A 27037-nucleotide genomic window follows, 5' to 3' on the forward strand; every position below is an offset into this window, starting at 1 on the left:
ATTACAGGTGTGAGCCACCGTGCCCAGCTGAAGTGTGATCCTTAACTTCAACCCTTCTCATGCCCTTCATTTCCAATCCATCTCCAGTCCAGTTGATTCCAGCCACTCAATTCTCTTGAAGATTTCCACTTACTCCACTACTTTTCAGACTACCACCATCTCTAACTACAGTCATCTCCCAATTCACTGGTCTCCTGGCATCTCTCTGGTTCTCCCCCACTAATTTCAAAACAAATTTACTGTGACAGTGCTCACAACACTCCCCCTTGCTCTTACTACAGATGCTTACCATAGCCTCCAGGTATTGTATGGTCTGAGGCCTATCTTTCTAGGCGCGTGATACACCGTATCTCCCCACTCTCAAATTTAGTCTCCAGACTCCATCCTTTTTATAGTTATTTCAAATCATCACAATTCCTCCAACCAATGGCCATTTGTATGTGCTATTGCCTCTTTCCAGAACGAAACACCTTCCCTCTGCCTAGCTAACTTCCATATATCTACGAAGGCAGCTCAAACTTTCTTGATGGACTCCCTCCACAACTGCCAAGCCTGGGCCAGATTCTTTTGTTACGTGCTCATAGAACCATGTTCCCATTAGCATTCATTGAGTTTGCTGTTTAATTATTCCTATTTTGTTTTTGTTTAATTAGTCCTATCATGGTAGACAAATGTTCCTTAAGATCATAGGACATACAGGACTGTCTCTACATAAAAACTGTTTTATATCCATAATGCCTAGCGCAGTACCTGGCGCACGGTATATGCTCAATAAATTTTTGTTGAATGAATGCAATTATCATTATATTCCTGATATTAGCAGGTATAATCCAGTTTAAGTTTGGGAACAGAAAGACAAAACAGACTACATCTAATAAATCCAGTCTCCTTTCTTTTTTATTTACTTTTGAGACGGAGTTTTGCTTTTGTTGCCCAGGCTGCAGTGCAATGATATGATCTTGGCTCACTGAAACCTCTGCCTCCTGAGTTCAAGGGATTCTCTGGCCTCAGCCTCCCACGTAGCTGGGATTACAGGTGTCCACCACCATGCCCAGCTAATTTTTTTTGTATTTTTAGTAGAGATGGGGTTTCACCATGTTGGCCAGGCTGGTCTCGAACTCTTGACCTCAGGTGATCTCCCCACCTCAGCCTCCCAAAGTGCTGGGATTACAGGCGTGAGCCACCGTGCCTGGCTAAGGTGTCCTTTCTTTTAATCAGACTTTCACCTTTGGCCGTTCTGCATAGTCATTCACTCAACAGTATTTACTGACGGAGTGCATATAGAGTGCTTGATTAATGTTGCTGCCTTGTCATTATTATTATTATTATTATTATTAATACAGTCTCGTTCTGTTGCTCAGGCTGGAGTGCAGTGGCATGATCTCTGCTCACTGCAACCTCCACCTCCCGGGTTCAAGCCATTCTCCTGCCTCAGCCTCCCAAGTAGCTGGGACTACAGGCGTGCACCACCATACCTGGCTAATTTTTGTATTCTTAGTAGAGATGGGGGTTTCACCATATTGGCCAGGCTGGTCTCGAACTCCTGACCTCAGATGATCCGCCTACCTCGGCCTCCCAAAGTGCTGAGATTACAGGCGTGAGCCACCGTGCCCAACTTAATGTTTCTGCTTTGAAATAAAAATTTAAGAAGTCTTTAATCGGTTGAAAACAGCAAGATTTTAAAAGTATTTTTAAAAGTGAAACAAAAGAATGCTTACTTCATTTCACAGAGATAGGTTTCTCCTTTATGTTATTTCTAAAAGGAGATGGAATTTTGTTTCATTCATTTCTGTTTATTTGGACAGGCCAAATATGAACAGCTGAACACGCCAGCGTTACCATACACATGTCACACAGATGCCATCCTTCTTCTATTGGCTCTCATATGCAATACAAAAGGAAAAGAGGTTCTCTTTAACAGGTAAAAATTGAAGTTCAGTCACTTAACACAGAGTAAACAGTAATTCCAGTCACACTGGTAACAAAAGACAGCATGTTCTCTTTGAAAGCACCGTATTTGGTTTGTTTCCGCGCTTGGTCCCAGTATCGGGCACATTTTCCCCGGGCATTTTCTTTTCAGTGGGATGATTATCTTCAGGGCAAAAAAGTTTATCAGACTCAAGTTTTAGCAGTACTTAGTTTATTCATTTATATATACGTAACTGTAACCCCATCCTGTCTTCCTCCAGTCTTCTTACTGCATTCCTACTGACACGTATATTATAACACCCTCCACAAGTTCTATTTACAGTTAAGAATTTCTTTTTTTTTTTTCTTTTTTTGAGACGGAGTTTCACTCTTGTCACCCAGGCTGGAGTGCAATGGTGCAGTCTCGGCTCACTGCAACCTCGACTCCCAGGTTCAAGTGATTCTCCTGCCTCAGCCTCTCGAGTAGCTGGAATTACAGGTGCCTGCCACCACGCCCAGCTAATTTTTGTATTTTTAGTAGAAACAGTGTTTCACCATGTTGGCCAGGCTGGTCTCAAACTCCTGATCTCAGGTGATCCACCTGCCTTGGCCTCTCAAAGTGCTGGGATTACAGGCGTGAGCCACCGCACCCAGCCTGCAGTTAAGAATTTCTAAATGGCACAAATTAACTCAGCTGTTCTCAGTGCAGACGTCAAATCCTCACTGTGCTGAAACACTTTTCTCAGCTTTTGGGAAATAATTACAATTTAAACATCCACAGAGAATGTTTCTTAGACAAACATAAGACAAACATATTTGAGGCTTATCTGGTAAAAAACTAACTGCTCTCTCCTTCTTAGCATAAAAAATATATGTCTTTGTAAAATGAGAAGAACCAAAACAGATTTTCAGCGAGGCTTCTCATTTCAGAGTCCAGGAAAAAAAAAAATCCCAAAAACCCCAAAGGTTGTGCGTATACATATTTTTATTGTGTTAAAAAACACAAAACATAAAATTTACTGTCTTACCAAAAGGTATATTTTGTGGCTCTTCCCCCACTTTTTTTTGTCCAAGACAGAGTCCAGTCTGTCGCCCAGGCTGAAGTGCAGTGGCACGATCTCGACTCACTGCAACCTGCACCTTCTGGGCTCAAGCAATCCTTCCACCTCAGCCTCCTGAGTAGATGGAACTACAGGCACGTGCCACTAGGCCCAGCTAGTTTTTGTGTTTTTTGCAGACGGGGTTTTACTATGTTGCCCAGGCTGGTCTTTGTTCTCTTAAGAGTTGTTTTCTCCATCAAAGTTGATAAATAACATTTAGAAAATGAATTATTTATTACAAGAGTAATGATATGTCTCAATTTATTATATGAAATTATCAACACTGCTTTTAATATTCAGACGTCAAGAAGATGAAAAGCAGAAATACATTTTGCAAACATGTGGCACTCCATAGGTGGAAATCATGTATTTCCTCTAATATACCAATTTTTCTGCCTAGTGTCTATATGGCTTTTGTCCCAACTTGCTGTATAAGAATTTTCCCCAGCCACCTTAGAAAGGTTGGACGTAGTTCACTCCAAATCCACAGTTCACTCCAAGTGTGTCAGTACCACAGAAAGCTCCATGGAAGCCTCAAATGTACGGGCTAGGCAATAGAAGCAGGGAGGCAGGATTAAGAAATTACTGGCCAGGTGTGGTGGCTCAGGCCTGTAATCCCAGCACTTCAAGAGGCCAAGGCAGATAGATGGCTTGAGCTCAAGAGTTTGAGATCAGCCTGGACAACATGGCAAAACCTTGTCTCTACAAAAAATATAACAATCAGCCAGGTGTGTTGGTGTGCACCTGTAGTCCCAGCTACTGGGAAGGCTGAGGCAGGAGGATTGCCTGAGCTCAGGAGGTTGAGGGTGCAGAGAGCCATGATTGTGCCACTGCATTCCAGCTTGGTTAACAGTAAGACAAAAAAAAAAAAAAAAATTACCGATATAAAATGCTTACACAGCTAACAAACATGTTCAATTCCATTTATAGTCTTTTCTTTGAGCCATTTAAACAGAGGGCTTTTTTTTTTTTTTTCTTTTTCAGATGGAGTTTCACTCTTGTTGCCCAGGTTGGAATGCAATGGCATGATCTCGACTCACTGCAACCTCTGCCTCCGGGGTTCAAGCGATTCTCCTGCCTCAGCCTCCCAAATAGCTGGGATTACAGGTATGTGCCACCATGCAGGGCTAATTGTGTATTTTTAGTAGAGACGGAGTTTCTCCATGTTGGTCAGGCTGGTCTTGAACTCCCAACCTCAGGTGATCCACCCGCCTCGGCCTCCCAAAGTGCTGGGATTACAGGCATGAGCCACTGCAATTGGCCGCTATTGTTTTTTAACTCCATATAGTTTCTATAGTTCATTGAAAATTCAAAGAGATGACCTATAAATGTATGATTTCTTACACTGATTTTCCACTAGAAAAAAATCATACTTTTAGAATTGGATTTTGTCTTACAGTCATCTTTATTATACTTTATAAATGAGATTTCATTTACATAAATCATCAGGAAGCTAAACTAAAATAGAAATGCTAGATTTAAATTCTAATTTGAATACTCTGATCAAAATAACAAATCTCACATTGGGAAACCATCTATCAGCAAGCAAAGAGCTACTACTGTGTGTCCTTCCTTAGAAGAATGAACACTGAGAACCCATAGTACATTTGCAGTACAGTAACAGCAATTCCTTTGTCATTATCATAGAACTTTAATTTTCATGTACTTTGCTGAGAATAAGCAAACCATCCCATATATATATGTCCCACATATATATGGGATGGTGTATATATATATATACAGAGAGAGAGACAGAGTCTTGCTCCGTTGCCCAGGCTGGAGTACAGTGTTGCTATCTCGGCCCATTGCAAGCTCCGCCTCCCAGGCTCAAGCAATTCTCATGTCTCAGCCTCCCAAGTAGCTGGGATTACAGGTGTGCACCACCACACCCAGCTAACCATCCCATACATTTCATACAATCATTTTTAAAAAGAAGCATGAATCATTTTGGTTTTAGAGAATTAAGTTTTTTTAAAGAGACACTTTTAAAAAAGTCATTATATGAATAAAATTTCCTTTGTGTTAATTCCGACAAATCATTCAATCATTGAATCAGTCACAAATTTTTTTTGAAACGGAGTTTTGCTCTTGTTGCCCAGGCTGGAGTGCAATGATACGATCTCGGCTCACCATAACCTCTGCCTCCTGGGTTCAAGCGATTCTCCTGCCTCAGCCTCCTGAGTAGCTGGGATTACAGGCACCCGCCACTACCCCTGGCTAATTTTGTATTATTAGTTGAGATGGAGTTTCTCCATGTTGGTCAGGCTGGTCTCGAACTCCTGACCTCAGGTAATCCACTGGCCTTGGCCTCCCAAAGTGCTGGGATTACAGGCATGAGCCACCGCGCCCAGCCCCCATTTTTTTTTTTTTTTTTTTTTTTTAGTAACTTGCACACTTAACCATATTTTTTATCTTCTTGGGACAACATTCTTTTCTCCACAAAAACCCAATTAAGGACGTTGTGCCAGTTTACTCTTACTTCCTTCCTGTTCACTGAGCTTAAAGTGGGTATAGGTGAGAATGCCAAATAATGTACATAAAATGCCAAGAGCCTGATTAATGGACAGTGGATCCTTAAATAAAACGTATCCTCCAAATAAAGTAATGCAGAACTTGAAGTGTCCAAACATGTTATAGCTGAGGTTTTTGGATAAGGATAAAAAGGAAGAACAAGATAGATCGTATATTTACACACACACTCACACTACATAAAACAACTCAAAAGCAGCCCACCCCATGTAAAGAATAATGAGACCAGGGGCGGTGGATCATGCCTGTAATCCCTGCACTTTGGGAAGCTGAGGTGGTGGATCTCTTGATCCTGGGAATTTGAGACCAGCCTGGCCATCATGGTGACACTCTGTCTCTACAAAAAATACAAAAATTAGCTGGGTGTGGTGGTGCATGCCTTTAATCCCAACTATTCAGGAGCCTGAGGCAGGAGAATTGCTTGAACCCAGGAGGTGGAGGTTGCGGTGAGCCGAGATCGTACCATTGCACTCCAGCCTGGGCAACAAGAGAGAAACCCAGGAGGTGGAGGTTGCAGTGAGCCAAGAATGCACAACTGCACTCTAGTCTGGGCGACAAAACAAGACTGTCTAAAAAAAGAGAATAATGGGAACTTCTTAGTTTCTTCAGGTAGGTTTTAGCGATTGATTAATCAGAGACACAAGACTGCCTCAACCATTCCTACTGACCTCCAAAAAAGAAAAGGGATACAATATAAAAGGAAAGACATTCAGAACAAGGTCTAGGGAAGATATTTTGTATAGCAATTTATAATTATGTTTTACAGTGATGTTTCCTTGGGAAATGAAGTGAGAATAAGGTACCAGAGAGCTAACTGGAGTTTAGGAGGGAAAAGCAGGAGGGGGAGAGGGAGCAATACTGAGCACCAACTACACACCAAACACCATACTGGGCGATTTACACAAAATCTTCGAAGTTAGGCATCACGTTTACCTTCATTGCAGGCTCACTCTTCCTATTTACAGTTGTAGAGGCTCAGAGATTTTAAGTAACATGCCCCAGATTACAGAGCTAGTAAGTAGCAGAGTTGGAGTCCAAACATAAATGGGTCTATTTAACTCCAAAGCCCATGTTCTAATCCAAAATACTGCCAGTAACATGCTGCTGGATTAAGGTTTTTCCAAATCACTGTATATTTAAAAAGCAAACTAAATACACACACATCCCCTTTAAAAATTACTTGTGGCCATGTACGGTGGCTCACGCCTCTAATCCTAATCCCAGCACTTTGGGAGGCCAAGGCAGGTGGATCACTTGAGGTCAGGAGTTTGAGACCAGCCTGACCGACATGGAGAAACCCCATCTCTACTAATAATACAAAATTAGCCGGGCGTGGTGGTGCATGCCTGTAATCCCAGCTACTTGGGAGACAGGCAGGAGAATCGCTTGAACCCAAGAGGTGGAGGTTGTAGTGAGCCGAGATCACGCCACTGCACTCCAGCCTGGGCAACGGAGTGAAACTCCGTCACACACACACACACACACACACACACACACACACAATTACTTATATTTAAATATAATTATTTTTTCTATATAAACAAGTACTTTCTTGTTCTTGAGATGTATGATATGTGCTTTTCCTAATTACAACACTAGAAATAGCTACCACTCTGTGCCTCAGTTTCCTCACTAAATAAAAGGGGAACAAAATAATACCTCCCAGGGTTATTGTAAGGATTAAATAATATACACAAAGCTTCTAGCATATAGTAAGCACCATATGTGCTAGCTATAATAATAGTTACCAATAGCAGTACCTATGTGTCATAAACACCTGCTTGGAGCTTGACACATTCTCTCAAATACAACCACCCAACATCATAGATCGCACTTCCTCCACTTTATACATTTCATAAGTGATCAGAGTGAGACCCTGAGAGTTCCCACACTAGTCAGGCCCACAGGTAGTGGCAGAGCTTGGTGTTCACACCTGGACCTGTCTGACCCCCAAGCCCACCTAAGCAGCCTGGAGGTTCCTGCTGGGCAGCAGCAGTGCCTCGGGAGAGCACGGGCCGTGTCCCCAGGTGCATGTGGTGGCTTGATCCCATGGAGGTGACTTCCTGAGACACAGAGGATCTTCCCAAGGTTACTGGCAATAATCATAATAAAATATGTTTTATTTTCAATTATGAGCTATCTTCATGTGCACTGGCTCTAACATTTTAAATTTCTTTACTCCTAGGCTTCTCTTTTAAGTATATTTATACTAGAAGTCAAATTTAAAGAAACTATTCATGAATCCTTTTGTAAAAACAACAAAAAAAAGAGCAGTCTACATGTGGTATTTCCAGTTCTGCACTTTACTCCAGGCAGGCTGTCACCCCAACCTTCAGAATGTTCTGGTCAAACCCAGTGCCCTCCACCTCACTCAGCCCCTCATTGGTGACCAGTCTCCTTGAACTTGGTCTGCCAGCGGCATCTGACACAGATACCAACCGCTCCTCCTCCTCCTCACTCTGGTTCTGTGCCACTCTCCTCCTTCCTTCCACCTCTAACTGCTCCTTCTCATCCTCCAGCTAGTTCCTCTCATCTCTCTGAATTCCAAATACTGGACTCAAACCCAACACTCAGTCTTTGAACTTATTTTCTTCTACTTGTTTGCTTGGTAATCTCAACCAGTCTCACCACTTTAAACCACAGCTTCATACTTCTGACTCCCTGTGATGCCTCCTGCTGAGATGTCACCTTTGAACTCTGACTTGTTTATCCAAAACTGAGCACCTGGCTGGGCTCACACCTGTAATCCTAGCACTTTGGAAGGCTGAGGTGGGAAGAATGCTCGAACCCAACAGTTTGAGTTTGCAGTGAACCATGATCGTGCCACTTCACTCCAGCTTGGGTGACAGAGCAAGACCCTGTCTCAAAAACAAGAAAAAAATACTCCCCAAACTGAGCACCTGATCTTCCTCCCCAGTCCCAAACCTCCTTCTGGCTATCCTACCTCAGTTGATGGCAACTCTACTCTACCAGGTGCTCAGGTCAAAAACCATGTAAATCAGCCTTGTTTTCTCTTTCTCCGCATCCAACTAGGCAGCAAAACCTGTTGGCTCTTCTTAGAAATATATCCAGAATCCAATCACTTCTCACTATATCCACTGCTACCATACTGGTAGCCACTATTACTTCTAAATTAGAATATTGCAGCAGTCTCCTGACAGTTTCCTGTGCCTCTTACAGTCCAGTAGTTCTCAACCACGGGTGATTCTGCTTTGTGGGCAATCTTTGGAGGCATTTTTGGTTGTCACAATTGGGCAAAGGGTATGTATGCTACTGGCATCTGGTGGTAGAGCCCAGGCCTGCTGAAAACATCCTACAGTGTACTAAACAGGCCTGCACTAAGAACCGTCCAGCTCAAAAAGTCAACAGCCCAGAGGTTGAGAAATTCTTCTTTAGTCTATTCTCAACACAGGAGCCCTGAGTGATTCTGTGATTTATTTTTAAAAACTTTTTGTAGCGACAGGGTCTTACTATGTTGCCCAGACTGGTCTCGAACTCCTGGGCTCAAGGGATCCTCCTGTCTTGGCCTTCCAAAGTGTTGGAATGACAGGCGTGAGCCACTGCGCCCAGCCCACTGAGTGCTTCTATTAGAATGTATGTAAAATCATGTCACTTCTCTGCTCAAAATGCCAATGGCTTCCCATCTTACTCAGTGTAATAGTCCTTACGTAAATGCCCTACTCAGTTCAGTTCTGTATTACTTCTCAGCCTACCACATTCCCTCCTTTGCTCAACCTGCTCCAACCACACAGGCTTCCCTGGTTTTTTTAGGGCCTCGCACCTGCTGTTGCCTCTGCCTGGAATGTTCTTCCCTCCTGATCTGCATGGAGCAACCGCATTTCCTTCAGGTCTTTACTCAAATGTCATCTTCCCACTGAGGCCTTCGTGACTAGCCCTGCCTAGAACTTCAATGCTGTCTATGACATTTCACATTCTCTTCCCTGCTCTATTTTTACTCCTTGGCAGTTAACACTATCCAACACTGTATATAAATATTTAATTGTTTTCTATTTCTAATCTTCCTCACCAGAATTCAAGCCTGTGAGAGCAAAGACTTCTGTCTATGTGGTTCATTACTGTATCCCCGGTGCCTGGCACATAGTAGATGTTCAGTATATAAATATTTTTATATCAATGAATGGTTTAGTGGGTATTCAATACTTACTGAATAAACTAATGTTTTAAATCAGAGCACACATTTGGATGTCTTGATTGGGTAGCATGATGTACAAATTTTGGGACTAGACTGCATGGGTTCAAATCTGGACATCCCATTTGTCAGCTATGTGGCCTTAAGTGAGCTGGTTAACCTCTCTGTGCCTCTATTTCTTCTATAAACTAAAATGACAGACTCTACCTCACAGAGCTGCTGAGAATTAAATGGACTAATACATACAAAATATTTCTAACAGTATCTGACACAAAATAAATATTTGTTAAGTATTGGTTTTCTAAAAAACTTATCATCGTTGTTTTTTATTGCTGGTTGGCAAATATCCTACTTATTTACTTCCTGGGGAAATTCATTCTCTGCATTTGCCTAAGGGTGGCGGCAGAGTGAAATGTGAAGAGAAATAGAATGACAAGCAGAATGGTATAAATGGACAGTTGAATTTGACCTTTAACATATAACTTCATTTCTTTTTTTTTTTTTGGTAGAGACTAGGGTCTCCCTATGTTGCCCAGGCTGGTCTTGCACTCCTGGGCTCAAGTGATCCTCCTGCCTCGGCCTCCCAGTGTTGGAATTACAGGCGTGAGCCATGGTGCCTGGCCAATGACTTCATTACTTGACTTGAAATAATATTGAGAAAAACAGGCACACGCATATCCAAATAAGTACAAACACATACTCCATAGCCAGATGCCAGTGGCCTGAAATTATCTTTTGTTATTTGTTAACCATTCCTTTACTTTGTTACTATAAATACCTGAACATGGTTTGAAAATCCAAACCTCCACCTCATTATTCATTCAAAAAATATTTATTTAATTTCACTGTCTGTAAGAAATGCTCCTCTGAGTTAATTTTTATGAGGGAAAAGGTCATCTATTACATAAGAAAATTCAAAAACATTCATGACACAAAAAGCTAACCCATTTCCTCAGTTCATATTTCTTTTTTTTTTTTTTTGAGACAGAGTCTTGCTCTGTTGCCTAGGCTGGAGTACAGTGGCACAATCTTGGCTCTCTTTAACCTGCGACTCCCTGTGCCTCACCCTCCTGAGTAGCTGGGATTACAGGCGTGCACCACCTTACCCAGCTAATTTATATATTTTTTGTAGAGACAGGGTTTCACCATGTTATCCAGGCTGGTCTTGAACTCCTGGCCTTAAGCAATCCACCTGCCTTGGCCTCCTGAAGTGTTGGGATTACAGGTGTGAGCCACCACACTTGCCCCTTCAGTTCATATTTCTTTAAAATCCTATTGTGTGTAAAGATACAGTAAAAGGTTAACAATAACTCTCTCTACTCAATTTAGGCCGTGCAATAGTGTGAGATTTAAATAAGGTAATGAATGTGAAAGTTTTGGAGAATATAAAAGACGATGCATTTGTAAGTTATATGAAAAGGATACGTGACAGGTGAAGTGTTCCCAATGATCCAATAAATTGATAAGTTCACCATGAAAGCTATTACTCCAGATAGCAGCACCATAAGCTAAAAATAAAACAAAAGAACCATTAATGCAAAGCAATGCAATCATTATAGTCATCAAGCAAAGATACATTTCATTCGGCATTTAAAAAAATTCAAATATCAATCATTAATAAATAAGATTAGAAAGAGAATTTGGGAGACAGTAAGAATTGCAAGTAAAAAGGCAGAATGAACAGTATTTAGAAGAAATGTAATTTTTTCCACAAGAATCAATGAAAAATACTGCAATAACATCCTTTCTGTGATTGTGAATTTCCAGGTTCATTTTTCTTATTAATCTAAAGAAAAGTATACATACGCATTATTATTATTATAAATTAGACAATAAAGAAAAGCAGAAAGAATATAAGGAATTCTTATAATCCCAACCATCCACACATTAACATCTTGGCATACATCCTTCGAGATCTTTTTCTATTAAATTGCTCTTTTTTTTTTTTTAAATGGAGTCTCACTCTGTCACTCAGTCTGGAGTGCAGTGGTGCAATCTCGACTCACTGCAACCTCCGCCTCCCAGGCTCAAGTAATTCTTCTGCCTCAGCCTCCCCAGTAGTTGGGATTACAGGTCCATGCCACCACACCCAACTACTTTTTTTTGTATTTTTTGGTAGAGATGGGGTTTTACCATGTTGGCTAGGCTGGTCTCGAACTCCTGACCTCAGGTAATCTGCACACCTTGGCCTCCCAAAAGTGCTGGGATTACAGGCCTGAGCCACTGCACCTGGACTCATTTTTATTTTTATTTAACTCAATAAGCATTCATTGGATATCTACAAAGTTAGGCCAGGCCTTGTGAGGAACGCAATATGTACAAAGTTCCTGCTCTCAAAGAGCTTAGAAACTACTTGAGGACATAATAAAAATCATGATGATCACAGCTTACACTTACATAACACTTATTATGCACCAATAATTGTTGTTTTACATGTATTCACTCATTTAATTTTCACGTACATCCACAAAGTAGATGTAAAAATATTATTCCTTTTTATAGATAACTTGGCTGGAAACGGGGACAAATGGGTTGGAACACTATATACACATACAATGTTCTGTTCAAATCTATCCCATAATTTTATCCAACAACTTATCAAATCATTTTGTTTCTGAATTTAGATAGAATAATATCCATGATCTAAACTATTAAGAAGTTTAAGTTCCGAAGAAAACATGTCATATTTGAAGATGCTTTTTGTCTTATGTAGGGTTTTGTTATTTTGTTTTGTTTTTTGTAAAGACAGGTTTTTACCATGTTGCCCAGGCTGGTCTCAAACACCTGGGCTCAAGTGATCCTACCACCTTGGCCTCCCAGAGTGTTGGGATTATAGGCATGAGCCACTGTGTCCAGCCCCATGTAGGTTTTATCAGTGTTAAAATCAGTGCAGTCTTAAGAAGACCAGAGGAATTGGATTTGGGTCCTACTTAGGTAAATATAGTAATACCTCATTTAATTTACAATAGTGAGGTCTATTAAATAGCCAACATAGAGAAATTTGCTTAGAGATTTTAAAAAGAGTTTCTAGAAATATATCTAAAATATATCATTGCTAATTTTATTGAGTTCACAGAATGCTACATACCTATTTCTTGATACTTGGCACATCACATCACTAAAAACCCAATTACTCTACTTTGTTAGGGACTTTGAAGAATATAAAGTAGTTCCATGTTGAAGAGGAGTGGTAAGAGTGGGCATCCTTGTCTTGTTCCAGTTCTCAGAGGGAATGCTTTCAATTTTTCCCCATTCAGTATTATATTGACTGTGGGTGTGTCATAGATGGCTCTTATTACATTAAGGTATGTCCTTTGTATGCCGATTTTGCTGAGGGTTTTAATCATAAAGCGATGCTGGATTTTGTCAAATGCTCTTTCTGCATCTATTGAGATGATCATGTGATTATTTATTTATTTATTTATTTTGGAGTCTTGATCTGTCGCCCAGGCTGGAGTGCAGTGGCACGATCTCAGCTCACTGTAAGCTCCGCCTCGCATGTTCACACCATTCTCCCGCCTCAGCCTCCCGAGTAGCTGGGACTACAGGTGCCCGCCACCATGCCCGGCTAATTTTGTTTTTGTATTTTTAGTAGAGAAGGGGTTTCACTGTGTTAGCCAGGATGGTCTCGGCTAGTCCCGATCTCCTGACCTTGTGATCCACCCGCCTCAGATTCCCAAAGTGCTGGGATTACAGGCGTAAGCCACCACACCCAGCTGATCATGTGATTTTTGTTTTTAATTCTGTTTATGTAGTGTATCACATTTATTGACTTTAGTATGTTAAACCATCCCTGCATCCCTGGTATGAAACCCGCTTGATCATGGTGGATTATCTTTTTGATATGTCATTGGATTCAGTTCATTTTGTTAAATTTTAGCATCTGTGTTCATCAAGGATATTGGTCTTTGGTTTTCTTTTTTGGTTGTGTCCTTTCCTGGTTTTGGTATTAGGGTAATGCTGGCTTTATAAGCAAAAAAAAAGTTAGTTGACACAATGCTCTACATTGAGTCAAGGATGCCTCCTAGGGACATCAATGAATGAAGATGACTTTCCCTCACACTAAATGGCCTCAGCCTTCTGTGGTCTTGGTTTCTCTGACTTTTTTTTTCTTTTTTTTTAATGGCTTTTCTGCTGCGGTCCTCATTTTACAACCTGTTAGAAGGCGACCAAAAAAATCCTCTCTCCTTGTAGCATAAGGTCTCCAGGATGCAATGGTTTGAAACCAGATAACCAGGATGGCTAGGACTTTTGTAAAGTAAGTGGAAGTATTATCTGATAGATGGTCCAATGACTTCTACTTTAGAAAAAAACTGTATATGGTAAAATATATAAATCTGAAACAACTACTGGTCTACTTATGGGAAGCAGAGCAGAGCACTGGAGAATACAGACTTTGGACCCAGAAGGCACGGATCCAAATTGTGGCTCTGCTTATTAGCTGTGGGATTGCGAGCCAGTTACTAACTCTCTATCTCTTGGTTTCCTTGTCAGTAAAAATAATAACAATAGTGATATAGTTTGGATGTCTGTTCCCTCCAAATCTCATGTTGAAATGTGATCACCAATGTTGGAGGTGAGGCCTAGAAGAAGGTGTTTGGATTATGCGGGTGGATCCCTCATGAATGGCTTGGTGCCCTCCCCAGGGGTAATGAGTTCTTGCTCTATTAGTTCTCATGAGAGCTAGTTGTTTAAAAGACACTGGCATCTCCTCCCCTCACTCTCTTGTTCCCTCTCTCGCCATGTGACGTGCCTGCTTCCCCTTCGCCTTCTGCCGTGATTGTAAGCTTCCTGAGGCCCTCACTAGAAGTAGATGCCAGCACTAATGCTTCTTGTACTGTCTGCAGAACGATAAGCCAAAATAAACCTCTTTTCTTTATAAATTACTCAGTCTCAGGTATTCTTTTATAACATCATAAAATGGACTAATACAAATAGTATTAGTATAGCATCAACCTAATAAAGTTATGAAAACTAAATAAGTTAATATTTACATAGTGCTTTGAATAGTGCCGGGAAGAGAATAGGGGCTATATAGGTGCTTGATAAATTGATGCGACCAACAAACAAGACATTCCCACTAACTGTGTTCCAAAAGTTGTGGGAACTCTTGCGGGAAGCAGGAATTCCTGATAAGTAAGGTGTTATGGACTGAATGTTTGTGTCCCCCAAAATTCCTATGTTGAAATCCTCACCCGCAGTGTGATGGTATTGGGAGGTGGGGCCTTTGGGAGGTGACTATGGCATAAGGGTACAGCCTTCATCAAAGCGATTAGTCCCTATGATAAGAAGAGATACAAGAGAGCTTTCTTCTCCTCTTCCTTGTTGTCAGATGAGCATATGGCAAGAAGAATGCCATCTATAAAGCAGGAAAAGGGCCTTTACCAAGAACCCAACCATACCGGCCGCCTGATCTCAGACTTCCAGACTTCAGAACTGTGAAAACCGAGTATCTGTTCTTTAAGCCACCCAGTCCATTGTAGTTTTGTTATAGCAGCCTGAACTAAGACATAGGAGGATTATACATTCTAACTTAAAATGTCCCCAAAGCATTAGTCCCAGCTGCTTGGGAGGCTGAGGTTGCGGGATCACTTGAGCTTAGGAGCTTGAGGCCAGGCTGGGCAATATAGCCAGACCCTGTCTCTAAAAAATAAAAGTCCCCAAAATACATATGTCCTTGATTTGCCAATGCCACTCCTGGGACTCATTTCCATAGGAAAAAAGGTATCAGTACATGAGGATACATGATGTACAAGGATGTTTATCACAGTATTTTTCATAGTGGTAAAGAACTGGAAAAAAGTGAATATGCAAAGGGGCTATTATACTGACACTGGCTGGGCGCGGTGGCTCATGTCTGTAATCCCAGCACTTTGGGAGGCCCAGGTGGGTGGATCACTTGAGGTCAGGAGGTTAAGACCAGCCTGGCCAACATGGTGAAACCCCGTCTCTACCAAAAATACAAAAAAATTAGCCAGGTGTGGTGGCTCACGCCTGTAATTCCAGCTACTCGGGAGGCTGAGGCACAAGAATCACTTGAACCCGGGAGGTGGAGGTTGCAGTGAACAGAGATCATGCCACTGCACTACAGAGTGAGACTCTGTCTCAAAACAAAACAACAACAACAACAAAACATACAGACACTGAAAAGAATGCTTTGGAGAGATTTTTAGGAGATATTATTAAGTCAGAAAAGCAAGATACAGAAAAGCATATGTGATAGGATTCTACTTTTGTCAAAGAAACAGATGTGGCCGGGTGCGGTGGCTCATGCCTGTAATCCTAGCACTTTGGGAGGCTGAGGCGGGCGGACCAGAGATGAAGAGATCGAAACCATCCTAGCCAACATGGTGAAACCCCGTCTCTATTAAAAATACAAAAATTAGGTGGGCGTGGTGGTGTGCGCCTGCAGTCCCAGCTACTCCGGGGTCTGAGGCAGGAGAATTGCTTGAACCCGGGAGGTGGAGGTTGCAGTGAGGCAAGAATTGCACCACTGCACTCCAGTCTGGGTGACAGAGTGAGACGCCATCTCAAAAGAAAAAAAAAAAAAAAAGAAATAGATGTTTAATTGGTGTGTGTGTGTGTGTCTGTGTGTGTGTGTTTATATGTATATATATGGCATGGAGAAAAATATGGAAGAACAAGCACTTAGAATATTAACATGACTTCAAGGGACATGGATTGGGGGTAATGGAATGTGGAAGAGTGTATGGCTAGGAAGGCTGAGGAAGAGGAATCCAAAATAAAAACAGCATCTATGATATCATTCCATGTCTAAAATTATACACACATGCATGTGTACCTATGTGTTTATACAAAAGAGATCCATGAAATGATGCTCACCAAAATGGTAAAGGTAATTACCTTAGTGTGATAGCGTTCCAGGGGCCCTTCACTTTCTTTTGTTGTTTTGGTTTGGTTTTCTTTTGAGACAGGGTCTCCCTCTGTTGCCCAGGCTGAAATGCAGTGGTGCTATCTTGGCTCACTGCAGCCTCGACCTCCTGGGCTCAAGTGATCCTCCCACCCCAGCCTCTCAAGTAGCTGGGACTATAGGCATGTGCTACCACGCCTGGCTAATTTTTTTATTTTTTTTGAGACAGAGTCTTGCTCTGTGGCCCAGGGTGGAGTGCAGTGGCACGACCTTGGCTCATTGCAACCTCCACCTCCCAGGTTCAAGCAATTCTCATGCCTCAGCCTCTTGAGTAGCCTGCCTTGGTCTCCCAAAGTGCTGGGATTACAGGCATGAACCACCACACCCAGCCTCAGCAAATTTTTTTGTATTTTTAGTAGAGACCGGGTTTTGCCATGTTGGTCAGGCTGGTCTTGAACTCCTGAGCTCAAGTGATCCATCCGCCTCAGCTTTCCAAAGTCCCGGGATTACAGGCATGAGCCATCACACCCAGTCAATTTTTAAATTTTTTGTAGAGATGAGGTCTTCTTATGTTGCCCAGGTTGGTTTAAAACTCCTGGACGCAAACGATCTGCCCACCTCATCCTCCCAAAGTGCTGGGATTACAGGAGTGAGCCACTGTGCCTGGCCCCTTCACTTTCTTTATATTTTTACATATGTTCAAAATCGACACAGTGATTATAAAGCTATGTTTTCATTGTAAAAAAAATTTAACTTAATCTAAATGTCCAAATTATTTGTGGGCTCTAGCTTGACATGGTCAGAACAGTAACCAGGCATCGGAAGACATTAATTGTAGTTCTGCTTTTGCCACTGGGTAGCTGCCTCACTCTAGGCAAGTCCCTTCACCTTTGTGTGCCTCAATTTCTTCATCTGAAAAAGAATCCTTACCTTAACTCCTTATTTGGTGATTACGAAGATAAATGTGAGAATGGATCGGACATAGTGCTCTGAAAACTAAAAATTATATTAATAATGGAGGAGTTATTATTCTATTGTTTCTTAGCTATCAAAACAATTAGAACTTACCAAAGCAGAAAATGACCAGGGACCAAATATTCCTCCTTCTCCAAACACCGGCTCAAAGAAGGGCACAGCGACCAGCAACATGGCAGATGACATCGGAGCCTGGTAGTACAGCAGCTGCATTGAGTTCACTTGTAATTCATGCTGTTTGGCTCCTACCCACTGAAAATTAGGAGATAAAACATGTCTGGCACAAAAGAAATAGTATCACTTAATCAAAGATGCAACAACTAAAGTCACAAAGATGGGAATGTGGGGTATAGACTAGGGGAAGATAAAATGTCTATTATTCTACAGGATTTCAAAGACCAGTAAGCTATATGAATGCCCTTTAAGCACCATGGATGAAAATAGCTCTATAAATTTAATTTCTGATAATCTAGCTTCTTCTCAATTCTCAGAAGGCGGAGAAAAGTCCTCTATTTCCTTCTACCTGATCCTAGTAAACAGGGAAAAATAAATGCACATAAGGGCCTACAAGGATAAAAGATCTTGGGAAAATAAGCGAAAAATGGAAATTCAGGTGATTAGGAATACAGATGCAGTGTCGGACTTCATTTCTTTCTAAAAATGGCAAAAATTTAAAAATGGAAGACAGGGCCAGGAGCAGTGGCTGACACCTGTAATCCCAGCACTTTGGGAGGCTAAGGCAGGCAGATAACTTGGGTCAGGAGTTCGAGACCAGCCTGGCCAATATGGTGAAACCCTATCTCTACTAAAAATACAATTAGCCGGGTATGGTGGTGCACACCTGTGGTCCCAGCTACTCGGGAGGCTGAGCAGGAGAACCAAGGAGGCGGAGGTTGCAGTGAGCTGAGATTGCGCCACCACACTCCAGCCTGGGTGATAGAGCGAGACTCTGTCTAAAAAAAAACAAAGGAAGACAGAGGTTGGGGGGACAGGATGACAATGGGGCACGGGGCAGGTTAGAGATGGCTGCCAATGTGTGTGGCTTAAAAAGGTGTGTGGTCTTGTCAGTTGCTTTGGAAAACCCAATCAATGGTAGAAGACATTGTCCTCTCTCTGGATGACTTTTCTGTGGATACTATTCCTCATCCCCCACCAATACACCTAGATACATTGGATAATCACTAACCCTAAAATACCGTACCATTCAGTAGAAACAACATCTCAAGACCTCAAATCCCATTCGTCCACAAAATGCTTCACAAATATAACTGAAAAAGAGGCTCTGAAGAAGCTCTAATAGGACTGTTTGGATCAGATCTGGCAAGAACAGCTAGGCTTTTGAATGACTTCTACATACTTCTTGTTCCTGTAGGTCTGGGTATCTTGTTACATGAACTCTAAGTCTATAGAAATTCATCAAGACAAAAATAGAAGAGCAGGGAATTTGAACCATACTCCTGCCAGCTTTAACTAAGAGTTCTCTGTGAATGTGAAGGACAAAGAACTGATTCTTCTAAGCTGCCTGCTCCTTGGGGCACAGCAGCGAGCAAAAATGGATACAGAGGGTGTGTGATCACCCCACTTTCCTTTCGGAGCCTCTCCAGGCAGCTGCATGTCTCAGCCACAGGACTGCCTGGAACAGCAGGGGCTCTCAGGCCTCCACTGTTCCTCAATGCAGCACAGCCTGGCTCCTGGCACCACCCCTCCAATGCTCTCCTAAGGGCACCATGACCTCCATGGCCATGTCTAGACTCCCTGTGGCCCTTCCTGCGAGCCCTCTTTGCAGAACCTGCAAATTTTGCTTGGAAGAACTACCCTCTGGTTTACACTCCTCCCTCACTGCCTCCTGCACTTAGTTTTTAAGGCAGATGTCTGCCTTCCTCTTTCATCGCCCTGACTGATGTCTTTTACTATTTGCTGAGATCTACTGCTCTTCCCTCATCCCTTAAGTATCCTTAACCTTGTATTAGCCAGTCTCCTGGCCATCTCTACTTATATAATCTGCAGGAACTTGTTTAAAATCAACTGGTGCCTTTCTTCCACAAATGGGCTCCTCTTGTGTGGTTCCAATAACTGATGATATAATCTCCCTCAGGGATCAGAGCCTTACTTTCCCACTCTCACATTCAGTCAGGTTCTCCTATGTGTTCCCCAAAAGGCCCCTGGAGTGCCTTTTAACCTTTCTCTGTCCATTCCCACTGCCCTAGCCCAGGCCCTTCCTGCTTGTCCTGTGAAGCACAGGGAGGTTCCTGACTGCTCTGCCTTTCACCCTTCCTTCCCTTTTACCCACCCTTCCTTGCCATCAGTTACTTTTCTAAAGGGGAATGATCAAGTCAGTCCCTGTCTGAACCCCTCTCCTGGTGCATGCTCAATAAAGACACACTTCTTTAGCATGCCTTCATGACCCTGACATCTGACTGCCTAGCCTCACCAAACAAACCAAGTTCTCCAAAACTGCTCCAGACTTTCACGCACACTGCAAGGAAAAGACCAGCTGTCCTTTACTGCTGAGCTCATTTCTGTGTGCCCTTCCATTTAAATTGTTAACTTTTCCGTAAAGTCTTACCTCACCGCCCCTCTTTTAGAGCTGCCACTTCCTCCTTGGTGTTCCTCAGAACCTTCCTCCTACCTTGGGGTACATATGCTATTGTGACCAGCTGTCTCCATGTGTTTCTACACTGCTGGACTGTAGCTGCTTTTCATCTTTGTATCCTCAACGGTGAACATAATGCAGAAAAGATGTCTGCTGAATGAATGAGTGAGCCAACCATCTTTCTACAACTCAAGCTAATAGCTGGTCACTATTAGCACTCTTTTAACTCCTTTTAATGTCTCCAGCAGTATAAGAGAAACAACATAGAAATTATGCCAAGATACAGTGGGCAGATACAACTTTAAGAGGAATGTTTTGGGAATATACCTATTTTGTAATAATACCTTTACCATTTACTGATAAGAAACTGTCCATTAATGTACAATCATTCCTTGGTCGATCTCATTTCAAATATCTACCTTAGGGATATAGAACCTTTGATTCTAATCTATAGCAATTTTGAGACTTGTGTGAACAAAAATGGTCATAGTGACAGAGATGGTAAGTACTCTGAATCCATTACATATAAGGAATACAATTTCTTGCTCTGTTTAATAGCCAATACTAGGCAAAAACAAGTGCATTTAACAAGAAAGATGAATAGGAATGTTCACTAGCCTCTTCTTTTATTTAAACTGCTTCTCTGTCACTAGAAAATGTATTTCACTGCAGAATATTTTCAAACACCGTCTCTGACATGATCATTACTAGAATGTTTAAGATGGCAGGGCTCTATTACTGAACTCCTAACATTTCTAACAGGAATGCCTTAGTTTAATAACCAGTGGATGTTTGTGAAAAAAGTAAAATTGGTTACACATTTTGGCTTTGATTTCCCATACAGGCACACACAGAATTTCCAGACCAAGGTTTTCAGTATAGAGAGAATACCGTTTCACTGTCCCCTACAGCAAGTTATTTTTTCTCCACTACATAAGAAACAAAAACTATACTTGTTAGGTTTTATGGTACTGAAGTAACTGAATCCATGAACACATTTTTAATGAATATCTGCTATAGGCAAGGCACTGTGCTTGCACAAATGGTAAAATATTCATTGATATAAATTACTCTATTATATTAATATTATAATAATCTATATTAGACAAATTATTAAAAGCCAATAAATAAGTTGTAACAGCAGTATAATTTTTGAGGCAAAAAAACCTAAAAATCTGAAATTTTTCTTTACTGTTCAGATTTCTGGAAGTATACTCACTCTTTCACAACAATGTTAAAAGTAAAGAGTACACAAAAAACATAAATAAACTTAGGAAGTATAAAGTCTTACTACATATTTTGTAAAGATTTCCCAGAAAATAACTTCACCCCAAGCTGAGACTGTTAAGCATGGATATTATACACTTACAAACAGGTAGGTATTTGGTCAGCATCACACACCCAAGTTTCTCTGTCTCCTTTCTTCTCTTCACCTTGAGTCAACTTAAGCAATTACGCTTTCTTCCCAACAGTCTATTGTCTCTATACTGTATTTTCTAAACCTTGGAATACAGCTTCAAAATTTATGAAATCTGCTAAAAAGGCACATAAAGAAAAAAAAAAATTACCAACCACTTGATAAAGGGATGTAACTAAAACACCAAGAGCAGCAAACACCATTCCAAGGAAATTAAACTTCACATCGTAATAAGAATTTAGGATTACACCTAAAGTTATAGGAATCTGTAACGAAAAAGAGGTAAATGTTGTTCAGATTAAATTCAAGAGACAAAAATTTAGTATTCCTTTTCACAATGTCTTACAAGGCTAATGATAAACACATAACTGGGAAACAATGAACCTGTATAAATGTTTTCTTTTTTCACTTGGGAAAACTGGTTGTTAATCCTATTTCCTAAACGTGAAATATGATAAATCTATATTGATATTCACATTTAATTCTATTTCAAATTTGTGGTAAATATATTGCACTTTGCAAGAAAATACCACATGAATACAAAGGTGAGTAAATGGATCCCCGAAATAGTGTCTAAACAGCATAAGCATAAATATAAAACAACAAAAGCATAAAGACTTTAAATATAAGGCCGGGCACGGTGGCTCACCCCTGTAACCCCAGCGCTTTCGGAGGCCAAGGCGTGCAGATCACCTGAGGTCGGAGTCTGAGACTAGCCTGACTAACACGGAGAAAACCCGTCTCTACTAAAAACACAAAATTAGCTGGGCGTGGTGGCGCATGCCTGTAATCCCAGCTACTTGGGAGGCTAAGGCAGGAGAATGGCTTGAACGCGGGAGGCGGAGGTTGCCGTGAGCGGACCTCGCGCCATTGCACTCCAGCCCGGGCCACAAGAGTGAAACTCCGTCTCAAAAAGAAAAAAAGAAAGAAAAAGGAAGAAGACCTTAAATATACTAAGTTACTAAGTGCTAAAATTGAGTCCACCTCCTTTTATTTAAAGTTGCAGACAGCTCTGCAGTCAGTATGGTGCTGCAGACATTTTGAGACCTACTTAATGCTAAATCTCTTCACGTTTTATCATACACGATTTGATTCCCCTAGGGGAGAAAGGCTGTTTTTCAGTTCGAGCTTTTGCAGATACTCTGATAACACTGGACTGTACCACACAATACAGTTTTTCTTACCGATCACAGCATTTAACGATTTCCATCAAATGGCAGCTACTAAAACTCACACAAGCCCACTGTTCTGGGTTGACAAGATGGCCTTTTCCCCCTCCCCAAAATAAGCCCGAAACTTCACTGGCTCACAGATGACTCATTTGTGGATTTCAAGATGAAGGGAAAGACCAGTGTGCGTTCAAATTTCCCGGGGCCAGTGCATGAGGTGAGTCGGGAGAGCCGCGCCTTGGGAAGCTGAGGCTACTCACCAACGTGAGCTGGATTCTGGTGGAGAATGTTTTCTGGTAGCAGAAGGTCTGGATGGCTATGATCACCGGCGTGGTCATGGCCTTGGCCAGCTGATAGGTGCCTATGGTGTTGTTCTGCAGAGAAAGGTTAGTGAAGACCACAAAGCCACAGAAGCTGAGGGCCAGGAGGAAGATCCTGGAGGGCGGCAGACTTTTGGGGGCAAAGATGTCCAGCTTCTGGCAGATATACAAGCCCAGCCAGGTGACTACGAAGTGCACCAGGGTCAGGCTCATGTTGGGGAAGCCGTGGTGCACATAAATCCATTTGTTGAGGAACACAATGCAGATGGACACCAGTAGGTTGAACAGGAGCCCGGCGGCGATTCGCCCGTGGCCCCGCATTCGGTCCACCAGCGATGCCATGATCCCCGCGAAGCCGGAGCCGTTTAGCCTCCCAAGGGGCGCCCGGCCTGTCTCCGGTTGCCCTTCTCCTCCACCGCCGCGTCCTCGCAGACGCCGACCTCACCGTCTGACCCAGGAGTAGCATGCACAGATCAACCCTGGGCGAGCAGCACTCTTTAACAGACGACACACGCCCCGCCGCCGCCCTGTAAGCCAGCGAGGACACGGCAGCACGTCCCACGCCCCGCCCATCTCCGGCTGCGGCCACGTGACCCGCGGCTCCCGTGCCTCCGCCCCCGAGTCGCGGGCTGAACGGCCGCTATCCTGCGCAGGCGCGCTGAGCCCTGGGCGCGCGACGCTCGCGTCTTTGTGTCCTATCCTCTGGGTCCGCAACCCCCTTGGTCACCTAACGCCTACCTGAGTAGACCAATCTAGGACCCCTTTCTTGATGTTTGTTTCCCGTGTGTCACTGACCCGATTTGCTAGACAACTTCCCTCTGGCTGTGCAGACACTGTTAGCCAATTTTACCTATTACATGCTGAGCAAATTTAGCCCTCGCCAGAGGGGGAAAGAACTTATCGAAAGCGTATTTTTATTTTTTGTTTTTCGAGAAAGACATTCAAAATTTACTTTCCAACAGACAGCATCATCGGGTATAACTACAAGGGTTTCTCCTTAGATCATACATTCACAAAGCATTATTAGCTCAACAGTGAGAAAATGTGTTCTCTAAAGATGTCCCCTTGACAATGTAAACAAGTGCTATTGTGTTCAATTACAACTCGAGAAAAAAACGCACAACTTGGCAAAACTGTATACAGCTGTCTCTAGGGGTGTGTGTGTGTGTGCATATGTTTTGGATCCTAAAGTCAGGTGCAATGACTAAGTTACAACTTTGAGTAACAGTCTTGATCGACATTGCAGTAAGGTCCTTCACACAGAAGTCAGGTTCTTCCTTTCTCCTTCCTCCTCAAGTCGATAGAGCAAGATTATATATTGTAGATATTACAGGTACAAAAGGGGATTTTTAAAAAAGGAATCATAAAAACATCTTGAATGTCCAGCTGTTCCTACCAATACATCAATTCTTAGTTTTAAGATAGAGTCTAGGATTAATTCAGCAGTCACAAAATTAAAAAGAGAAAGAATATGGTACAAAAAATTAAAATAAATGAGCAAGTAGGGCATGGTGGCATGGGCCTGTAGTCCCAGCTATTTGAGAGACTGACGTGGGAGGATTGCTTGAGCCCAGGAGTTTGAAGCCAGGCTGAGCAACACAGTGAGACCCCCATCTCTAAATTAAATGAATGAGGTAGGGAAATAAAACTTTCACACCCAGGACATGCCTGTTCCAACTCTGTAGCCTTAATGCAATACTCAGGGAAAAAGTCTTCATAATTCCTTGGCATAAGTCACACCAAGAAAAGTTTTAAAAAATTAGTATGTGAACCTGTGATAGGAAACATGCCCTTGTTAAGAGTTTCTTCTCTAGAATGAAAACCCAGTTCTTCAAGAGTAGGCACTGAGGAACTAAATTAAGCTGCCTGAAATTTCCCACTCAGGTGCCCACCACTTCTGGTGTTCAGGAAGACAGAGGCATCTGGGAATTGTGAGGAGCACATTGGCGCTCTTGGGGCTCCAACTTGAACTGTATTTAAATAAACAGCAACACACATATTGACTACCTAAGGACTCAAATGAGTCCAATTGGCCAGGTACAGTGGCTCATGCCTGTAATCCCAGCACTTTGAGAGACTTGAGGTGAGTGGATCACTTGAGGTCAAGAGTTTGAGACCAGCCTGGCCAACATGGCGAAACCCTGTCTCTACTAAAAATACAAAAATTAGCCAGGCATGGTGGCAGGCGCCTGTAATCCCAGCTACTAGGGAGGCTGAGGCAGAGAATCACTTGAACCCGGGAGACGGAGGTTTGTAGTGAGATATCATGCCACTGCACTCTGGCCTGGGAGACACAGCAAGATACTATCTCAAAAATAAATAAATAAAAATGAAAAACAAGTCCATTTGAGGGCATCCTAATTACGAGTCTAGGTTGAAGGAATTTTGTAATTCTACAACCTTAGTGGGTTTCTGTTGTTGTTTTTTAAAGTACATTCAAAAAATAAGGCAAAACAAAAGATGAATACAGAGGTGAGGGGGCATGCAAAACAAGTTCCTAAATAGATGACAGACCTTGTCCATTTACCCACATAGTTAGGATGGAAGCATATAATATTCCTCCTCCTCATTAGGCTAAGTAGTTTTCCACTGTTGTTCAACAAATAGGTAATAGTTTTTGGAAACAGTCACCCTAGGTTGTACAAAGTTTCTATATATATAGTTTGTTGCAAGTAACAAAACTACTTTTAAGACTCACTTCTTTCCCCTCCCCCCCCAAATCTAGTCTGTATTTGTTTTGGTGTGAATTTTTTGTTTTTATTTTTTGCAAAGCAGCATAGCAATAATCATGATTACAGGACTGCATGAGCTATAAAAATCATTTGCATATTAGTAAGAATAAAGAAAACAGGAAGACAAGATTAACTCTTTAGAGAAACAACAACAAAAAAAGCACATAATATAGAGCTGATCAAATTCTATGATCCCATCTCAGGCTTCCTGAGCCAGCTCTCTTTAGGGGTGGCATCTATAAATACATATTCAAGAAATTCCTTAGATGATTAGCAAGTTTGGGGAATTACTGTTTTCTATTAGAATCACATTCTTTTAGTTGTCTCCTGTTTATAAGCCCTACACTCTAGCCTATTTGGTGTATTTGTTGGTTCATAAAATGCCCAGCATTTATCATTTCTGGCTCATACTGATTTCTTAATCTGTAGAGCCTCATCCTTCTTGTGTCTCTCTTTGCCTTTGCAAATTCAGTGCATTACTCAAATCCCAACCCAATATTACTTCCTGAGAGTCTTTTCAGCTGGAGATAGCTTCTTCCTGCTCAGATTACTTGTAATTCTTTTTCTTTTTGGAGACAGTGTCTCGCTCTGTCCCTAAGGCTGGAGTACAGTGGTACGATCTTGGCTCACTGCAACCTCTGCCTCCCAGGTTCAAGAGATTCTCATGCCTCAGCCTCCCCTGAATAGCTAGGATTACAGGCGCCTGCCACCATGCCCGGCTAATTTCTGTAATTTTTAGTAGAGACAGGGTTTCACCATGTTGGCCAGGCTGGTCTCGAACTCCTGACAACAGGTGATCCGCCTGCCTTGGCCTCCCGAAGTGCTGGGGTTACAGACGTGAGCCACCGCACCCAGCCACTACTTGTATTTTTTAATGACACCTTTTAAATGTACTTATGGTATTTCCCCTATTAGAAGAGCTGGATTTGTAATCTCCAATGTATTCAGTGCTTACTATGTGCCAGGTACTATGCTAAGTCTTTATATGCTCTTGTTTTGATAGGAAGTTTGCTAATTGAAAGCTAAACTAGAAATGTCTTCAAAATAACTAAAATAATAATAGCATGTTACGTTGGAAAACATTCTTGTTATAGTCTTAATTTTAATATTCAAAAAATACTAAATTTTATAAAAAATTACTTACCTGGCTTAAAAATAAATCTACTTTCCATCATCTTTATGATTTTAAAATATCAGAATGCTTATGATTACAGAAAAAACTAGAATAGAAAATTTAATTTTCTTATTACATGATAAAGAGACAATCCTCGAA

The 27037-nt window shown here is 41.9% G+C and overlaps 1 protein-coding gene across 2 annotated transcripts; it reads right to left on the reverse strand.

Moving 5' to 3' along the window:
* Window positions 1-3252: 3252 nt before the first annotated feature.
* Window positions 3253-23646, reverse strand: SLC35E3 (solute carrier family 35 member E3). 2 transcript variants are annotated; one of them, XM_010358752.2, is made up of 5 exons: window positions 22973-23646; window positions 21699-21809; window positions 17627-17785; window positions 11113-11195; window positions 3253-5645 (listed from the first exon to the last, which is right to left on the reverse strand). In XM_010358752.2, exons 1-5 carry the CDS (start codon window positions 23372-23374, stop codon window positions 5459-5461), a joined length of 942 nt encoding a protein of 313 aa, XP_010357054.1. In that variant the 5' UTR covers window positions 23375-23646; the 3' UTR covers window positions 3253-5458. The 2 variants fall into 2 exon arrangements, with proteins under 2 accessions (XP_010357054.1, XP_030795376.1); XM_030939516.1 differs by lacking the exon at window positions 3253-5645 and adding an exon at window positions 6980-10328.
* Between the last annotated feature and the right edge of the window lie 3391 nt (window positions 23647-27037).

Source organism: Rhinopithecus roxellana, chromosome 10 (genome assembly GCF_007565055.1).
Source record: "Rhinopithecus roxellana isolate Shanxi Qingling chromosome 10, ASM756505v1, whole genome shotgun sequence".
Taxonomy (NCBI): Eukaryota; Metazoa; Chordata; class Mammalia; order Primates; family Cercopithecidae; genus Rhinopithecus; species Rhinopithecus roxellana.